The 8,870-nt window shown below is 30.4% G+C and overlaps 1 protein-coding gene across 1 annotated transcript; it reads right to left on the bottom strand.

Annotated features, from left to right (window-relative positions):
• Positions 1-4,729: 4,729 nt before the first annotated feature.
• Positions 4,730-6,617, bottom strand: LOC122517131 (protein yellow-like). The gene is made up of 4 exons (XM_043635515.1): positions 6,492-6,617; positions 6,059-6,361; positions 5,739-5,988; positions 4,730-5,670 (listed from the first exon to the last, which is right to left on the bottom strand). The coding sequence occupies exons 1-4, from the start codon at positions 6,615-6,617 to the stop codon at positions 4,730-4,732; spliced, it is 1,620 nt and encodes a 539-aa protein (XP_043491450.1).
• Positions 6,618-8,870: the final 2,253 nt, after the last annotated feature.

Genomic DNA, 8,870 nt, shown 5'->3' with positions numbered 1-8,870 from the left:
GAAATTATTTCTCAGATAATTCGTAATAATAATTTGACGCCTGCTGAGAAATGTATGAAGCTTTTGGGTTTAACTGATGTTGATGTGATTAGTGCACGCACTAGAGTTCGTAAAAGGATATTAGAAAATACTAGAATGAATAACATTGAAGAAGAATATGCAAAAAAAAATGAAATAGGACAAATTGATCCCTTGAAAGATAACAGGATAAGAGATCCTGATAAGATAAAAACTAGTATGTGCAAATCTCAAACAAATGATAACCAAGTTGAGAGAACGTTCAGAGACGTAAAACGAAAAGATGGTGAAATTTTCAAACAAACTGAACCTTATAAGACCCAAAAGATTGACGAGAAGATTGATGATGTTAAAAAAAAAGATGAATTAATCGTTGAATTACCAGTAAAAGCGGTGGAATTCACACAACCTAAGGAATCCAACACAGTTATTGTACTTGATTGTATCGATGAGAAAGAAAAAATGAATTTTGAATTTGTTAAGAACAAGAAAAAAAAACAGAAAGTATGTCCATTGATGAGAGATAAAATCAAGTCTAGACCATGCTTTCCTTTCATATGGAACAGACAATTGAAAGAATGCCCTTTTAAAGAACAAACTATCCTTTCTGATTTTATTTTTCCTTCCTTTTCAAATACAAGAGATAAATCTTCAAGTGAAGTTTATTGTACAACTAATCGTGAAATTGACAATATAAGAAATGATAATAAAATTCCAGTGGAAAATACTATTTCTTTGGATAACATTAGAATATTATCCAAAAATAATACTACGATTACGAATTTTGATCAACAAGAAAATACAAAGATTAATTGTAATATATTTTCACGAAGTCAAATGACTAGTGCGGAAGATTTTATTCATACAGAATTGGAAGATAATGATGTCTTAAGTAAAAATATTTGTTACATGTATCATTACAATAATATTAGAATAAATAAATTATATATATTAATAGTAATAATTTATTTATATAGTCTGATAAAAAGAAAAGGTTCATAACTTTTAGGATAAATAGTACTCGTCAAATAATGAAAAAGTTATAATAAACATGGGTCAAAAAATATATATTTTCAAAGTTATAATTAATTTCTTGTTCTAGCTGAAATAATTTGTGGAAGCTGAAAAAATTGTTTACAACTTTGAAAATATTGATTTTTTGACTCAGGAATGTTTTCATTATTTAGCGAATACTAACAATCCTAGAAATTATAATCCCTTTTCTTTTATTACCCTGTATATAATATACCTATTAGAAATACTTTATTTTTCTTTTTATAGAGGAAGGTAATATAAGAACAACAAATTCTGTAAAAGACACATCCGAAACACTTCATTTAGAAATGAGAAGAAATCATAACTATATTTTCAACGATCGATCTTACATTCTTCCTTATACTAGTGTCTTCTCCACAATGAGCTGCTTATCATTCTGTCAAAAATTTATCACTAATCCTTATAGCAGAGAATTGGTGATCGATGAAATTTTGGATCCTCGATTACGATTTAATGAAAAATTTATTAAAAATACGAATGATGTCTATAGGGAAACGTTGTTTAAATCTTGTAGTTCAAAGGATTTATTTGATCGAGGACAAATTATGACACAGAATATAATGAACACAGAGTTATTGTTTAAAATGCCAGAACAAATGACGTATTATACTGGTGCAGAGTACAAATTTGTATTTAATCCTCAAGTTCAAGAAACAAATTTAGGACTAAATCTTCAAGATCAAGAGTTAATTACAGAACATAGGTATTTTTTTAAACATTTGTACTTAAATAATAATATTTCATTGAAGTATTATCATTTTAGATACACAAGTATTAAATCAAAAGAAGAACAAAAAAATAATGATCCAATCAACATTTATGAAAATTTCTGGAGTAAAATAGATTTAAATAATAATGCGGATATCAATTATGACAGAATTAATATTCAAACAACAGAAAGTTTAGACAATTATAAATACGATAGTAAAGTGAATAATAATTATCATATGGACAATATATATTCAAAGTTTTCAACAAATAACAATTTAAATCAATTATCCAATATTGAGAATCTAATTGAAAACGATGAATGTTATAAAGATAATATAGAAAATGTACCATGTTATTGTAAAAGTTGGAATATTATGTCAATAGAAGATACTTCAAAATACGAACAGTCAAATTTTTCGGAGAAACCATCTTCATATTCTAATAACATTAGAAAGGAGTCACTTCATAGATTATTCAATGTTAAAAATAAAATAGTCAAGACATCGTTTGATAATAATAAAAATTTAAAATACTTCGATCAATCGAGACACTACGTGGAATCATTGAAAACGAAGAGGAAACGAGTGACATCATCTAGAGAAAGAGAATTATTAGAAATAAAAGCTTTGAGAGCTTACAACGAGATAACTTTGATAGAAGATAAACGAGAAATGGAAGAAAAGAAACAACAAGAGAAAATGGAAACGATATATTCCTTCACAGACAATAACAAATTTCTGACGATGCAAGTAATATCTTGTTCTAAAGCGAAAAGTAAATACAGGCAAATACAAAGAGAAAAAGAAATTGACTTATCTAAATTTAATATACATCAAGACCATTTTAATTCGTATAATGAAATTGAAATACGTAACACGAATGATTCTTTTTTCGAATATGTTAGTAATATTAACAATGAAGAATTGACTAAGGAAAAAGAAAATATTAATTTTTTTGAAAATGAGCCGTCATCTTCTCAATTACCAAGTATACAAAATAAGGATGCTGCAATTATGCTGAATCTTTTGGATCGTCATGGTAGTTACTGGTTCAAGCAGGAACTCAGAAGAATTCTGGCAATGAAGGATAGTCAAGTGCATGTGAAATATAACAGATCTAATCAAGTTATAATGAAATTGAATCTTCCTTTAAGAAGCAGTGAAAATATAAATGATAGCCTTGAATTTGACAGTAATACTGAAAAACAAGACATAAGTTTTCCTTTTAGAGAATCTTTTTCTCGTCAATACTTACAAACCAATTTGAATTTGAATTCAAGTAGAAATTTGAGGATTTGTAATTCAACAGAATTCATTATTTCTGAGAAAAATGTGCGTACTAATACGTCCAATTTTAACAATTTTATTGAATATACAGAAAATAATAAAATAATTAAAGGAGAAGAAGAAGAAGAAATAAAAATGATAAATACCTCAAAAGAACCTGAAATTAAAATGATCGAGAAATCCAAGGTCGACATTGCAAATGTTGAAGAAGATGATGCATTTTCTTCTTTAACAAACTTTACCTCAATTTCATCTTCTCAAAGAACTGAAGAAGATATAACTGAATCGATCAATAATTTTGATCATCTTCAAGTTAGAAACATGTTTCTACACGTAATGGATATTGCAAGAGACGTCCAATCGAGTTTACGTCCTCGTGGTATTTTATTAGGTAATAAAAGTGTACAAGAAATAAATGTCGCATCATCCCGTCTTTGTGTTGATCAGCAGAGAGATATAGTTGATGACATTACAGCAAGCTTGGTTCATGCTGCATTCTCTTATAAACCTGAGATTATCATTCGAACTTTTCCACGTGATTTTCAATCTATCAATGACGAAAGATCTATATCGTTCTTAGACAATTTTTACAATACTTATCGTATGCCATTGACTGACAATGAATCCATTCTTTATGCTAATAATGAAATGGATATTTATGCTGAAAACACATTGACACTTACGAATGACCAAGAAATGGAAGATGATGTTAATGATCTTGATAATATTCTACAAAGTTCACGTGATTCTACGGATACTGATAGAATTTTTAATTTTTATATCTTGGTGAGGGAAGACGAGGATTTGCCTTTGGATTTAACAATAAGACCGTCTACTTCCGATAGTTTTTCTGAAAACGAAGTTATTCGATATGACAGCGAAGTTACATTCAGCGAAACAAGGACAATGGATATCGTTGATCCAGAAATAGATTTTTCTTGGAGTGAGACGATCGAAAATTTCGATCAACCTTCCTTTAAAGTGCTGATAGCTTTCTTCAGTTTTATCTTAGCACTTTACGTAGAATTTTTAAGATCATACTTCTTTTCTAGTTCATCAGATTCGTATAATTCTGTATATGGTTACAGACCGTACGAAGTACATTCGAATAATATATTTAAGACAAATTTTTCTGACGAGTTAATACCAAAGAAATGTGACACTGTTGTTTCCTCCAATTTGATGAATGTAACAGAGTTGGTTGATCAACTTGAAGAACAAGAAAGAATCGGTGTAATTGATTTCGCTAATGAAGTTGAAAAGGATGATCAAGTTTCGATAGAAAGTGCAAATCCACAAGTCTCAAATATAAGAGATAGTTTTGATACCATGTATACTAGAAGTACTGTTAAATCTGAAAATGATATATCTTTTGGAGAAGGTAGCTTGATGGAAGACTTTTCTTGACAATTTCTCAGAGGATTCGTACTTTATATTTAGCGATTGAATCACTGATTATAAATAATTATTACAATTTTCTTCTTTTTATTTATCTCACTGATATTATGTATCAATCTATATACATTTAATATTCTTTTTGTTTACTATCATTTTGTTACCAAAATATTTTTATTATTTTAATAACTACGCAAACTAAATTATTTCGATCGTTTTATTTTGACGAATAAGAAAAGGTTTAATGAATTTTTTAATAACATTCAACAAATTTCGTCATAACCCTGACCATAATCAGGTACCATGTGATCAGGATCACAGATAGTATCTTTAACCGCATCCATAACATATGCCTTGAAGATTCTGAAATTTATCTTGCTGCTATCTAAATTTTCATAAAGATACATTGGTAATCTATTGGAGATCATCCAAACGCTTTGATTTTCTTCGTGATCGACCTTAATATCGTTAGGAAATACCAACGAGGTGTTACTGGTACCTATAACACCTAAATTCTGAGGTATATATTCTTTTCTGGTATCCCAACACCATACGGAGTCACGAGTAACCATGTTAAAGAACATTACACCATTTCTGTCAACAACGGAACCAGATGAATGACCATAATCCTTGGCTCTTGGCCTTCCAATCGGTATGAATTTATCAGTATTATGATCGATCATTCTCTTGTCTCTAAGGACAGACGTGGAGACTGCGAATTCTCTGAAACTCGACATGGGATGAAAGAACAAGGTTCTATCATTGTGAATATCGATAGGACTAAGTGCAATACCAAATATTCCATCAGTCCATTGAAATTTAATTCCATGGAGCTCATACTTGGCTGCCAAAGGATCAGGATAAAAGAAATGATGTTCGAATCTGAATGATAAATCTTTGTATAAGTCATACACGACAATACCGAATCTCCAGACGTCCGAAAGATACGCTATTGCTCCACCACAATCTCCATCTCTTACATCGACCACTATATTCGTAAATAAAGAGTCCTGTTTGACTTGTTCCTGTGGTAAAGTATATTTCCTGATCAACGTATCAGTTCGAAGATCGAAAATGAAAAGAGCTGGTGGACAAGTCTGCGTTGGTTTTTTCGAAATGTTTGTCACCCCAGAATCCAAAACCCAAAGACGATCACATTCGTCTACTTGCAACCTAAACACTGACGTGAGATCATCACAATTACCTGAAAACATAATGAATTATTAGAAAATCATTTTGATAGGTATAATGTATCTATATTCACAAACTAACCAGATTTATTCCAATCCCAATTAGGATATGGTTTCAATTTTGGACTCTTTGTTTTGGAATATCTTGGAACGGTTGCCAATGTAATTGGTATTCCTTCCTTCCATTTTGGAAGAGTAATGAATACTTTATTTTGATAAATGTCTAATCCTAAAGGTAAATTATTTTCAGCTATGTAATCACCATCAAATATGGCTTGATCTCGTTCCTCGATACTGTCGAATTCAAAGTCTACGGTCGACCAAGCGTAAACCTACATAAAAATTAGCAAGATCGATAAAAAATTGATAATTGTTTCTAGAAAGAGATAATAGATTATTTACCAGACTCATCGCTGGTCCAACATATTCGTCTTCGACTGGCTCGTTGTTTCGATCATAATTAAATCCATGAAATTCCAGTTGATTTATCGAGTGGGCTTCGTTTCTAAAGACATCACCGCCAATGGCTAACGGGTTATCATGATTATGCGATTTGAAAAATCCACCTGCCGTAATAGGCGTAGAACCGTAAAGAATATTACTTTTTTCGGTTGACCCTGTTAATTTAGTTTCCAATGAATTCCCATGAGAATTACACGAAATTGGACTGGATAATTCTTCGTGCGATATCAGATTACCTGCTGACTAATGAAAGTAACATATAGATAAATCAGCATATAGAAAATAAACGATTAGATTTTATTTTCTATAATTTCAATATCATTGTCACTGATCGATACGGGAAATATAATATTTGGATTTAATTCGATTGTACCGAGTCGCTAAGAGGAAAAGTAGGTGCCTCGAGTTCTCGTGAAATTGGTGCAACACTAGGATGAGCTGCAAATTGTTGAAAACCAAGAAGAGACATCGAGAGAAGCCATGGCATTACGTGGGCCATACCTACAAAAAGAAATTCAAGAAAAAGTTTATACGAAACTCACGGTCGAAGTATATATATATAATACTTTTATTACATATTTCCAAATGATCAAAGTAAACCTTCATTTGGCCATAGAGTCACTATATCAAAAAGCAATTAACTCCATAAAACGAAAAATAAAGAAAACTGATAGAGTAATATACATCATAGTATTATCTATTATTGAACGATCATACATATTATTTTTAATGATGTTAACGCTACGCGACGCCGACCGTCAGCGGGAGTATCGCACTTGAGAACCCAAGCTGCTTGAATGTTTTCGAATGAACAAATTTTTCTCCAAAGGGTATTTGTAAATAAATCGTTTTCCAGGGTATTTATAACGTCTTAGCATGAGTTCTTTAATTTACATAGGCATTGGCATTAATACATTGCAATTAAAATGGCATCTTATGGAAAGCCACTATAGTGGCCCGTAGTATCTCAGTGGCATCTTATGGAAGGCCACTATAGTGGTCTGTAGTAGCGAAAGGGTTAAACGTAATTATTAAGAATATATATATCGTAAATATATAAATTAAGCATAAACTAAATACTTTGGTATTAAAATTTAAAAATATTCTAATAGTGGAGTTAATCTCTGTAAACGTCTCATTTTGTCTTTTCAAATACGTAACGAATTTAAGATCTCTTGCCAAATCGTTAAAATCGACTTGTACGGTAAAAGCATAAGAGAAGTTATGCAATCACGTGAAATGTCTTTTTGCTTGAAGCAAAATTTCGCAAGTTAATTGAAAAATGGATCGATCGAAACTTTGCCTTTTGTGTTCTGTTAACGAAGATTTGTATCATAAAATCTCCCACATAGGGAAAGAGATATACATGCAATACTTTAACGTTATTTAATGATCATCGATAAGGTAAATGTTGAAAAACATGATCAATGTAATATGTCGTAATTCGTATGTTTGATCTTTCTCGTAAAAATATAAACGAAGTAATCTTGTTTCCGTTTTCGTTTCTTTCAACAAATCTTCAAAAGGAAATGCGTATAAAAAAGAAAATTACGTTTCTTATGCAAGAATTATTTGATTGTTTGATCGATGTTTAATTTATTTCAAAAATATACAAATGTTTCAAACAATCGTGACTAATTTTATAAACTTCAGATATTTTTACTTACCTTAAAAGACGAGTAACAAGTATTGTATAATAAATAACAATAATTTCGATGAATCAACGATCGAAATAGGTCGGTTATGAGAAATATCATTCACAGATTAATTAAAAAGTTAATTAACGAAAGTGAATGATGTTTATTTCAAAGGAACACTTTAAAAGGAAATTCAATTATTTTCGATCTTAAAATGAAATCGATTTACTTTCGGAGGATAGGTATAGTAACGAAAATGATTTGACTTGTTTTTGAGCAAGTTCGAGTGAGACTTTCGCGATGAGAGAAAATCAAGGAGTACACACGATATCGTTCGAGATGGGAGCATGGATAATTCCTGACTGCCATATTCTATTCACTATACGGCTCGTAAGTACCTCGATACTACAAGAAGAGAGAGAATGGCTGATCCCTTCTCTTTGAAGATGTTTTCCTTCATTTTTTTTAGCATCTTCACTCGTGTCTTCACAGAGAACGACGATAGCTTATAGGTCAGCAATGCGAATTCAAGGGAGTTGGAAATTCGTGACACTTCTTCAGAGAAAAGGTCGGACTTATTTCTCGGTCAATAGAAATTCCTCTCGAAGTCTTCGTTTCTCATAGAATAATAAATCAAAGATAATAAGATTTTCTAATTAAATGAAACGAATAAAATTCGTTATATCTTTAACGCGTGTTCATTTTTCATAAATTAATCAATTTTCTATTTTTTTTAATGTAAAATTATATTTTATATTAATTATATTACTACGAATTAAAGTTAAATGTTTAATGTGGTATGAAAGTTAAGTTATAATATTTCGATGAAAATATCGTGGCAATAATAGTACTATACTTATAATACGTTTATCTTTAATTATTCTAATATAAAAAAAATGTAACCACCTTATTAGTTTAGTTACTTCTTAAACTTGTAGAGATTTTAAATAAATAGCAAGCTACTTTAATCAGAAGTATTACCAATGTGCATATTGTATGCATATTGGTAATTAATGTTAGTAAGATTTTTATTCGAATCGTGTGACTTAGATATCCACCTCTTCTATTGTCGATGAGACACGCTGTATTTTTGACGCTAGAAACTTTCCCTTTCG

This window comes from Polistes fuscatus, unplaced genomic scaffold, assembly GCF_010416935.1.
Source record: "Polistes fuscatus isolate 324 unplaced genomic scaffold, CU_Pfus_HIC Scaffold2, whole genome shotgun sequence".
Lineage (NCBI taxonomy): Eukaryota > Metazoa > Arthropoda > Insecta > Hymenoptera > Vespidae > Polistes > Polistes fuscatus.
The sequence above is the reverse complement of the archived record's forward strand: the minus strand, read 5'-3'. Positions and strand labels throughout refer to the sequence as shown.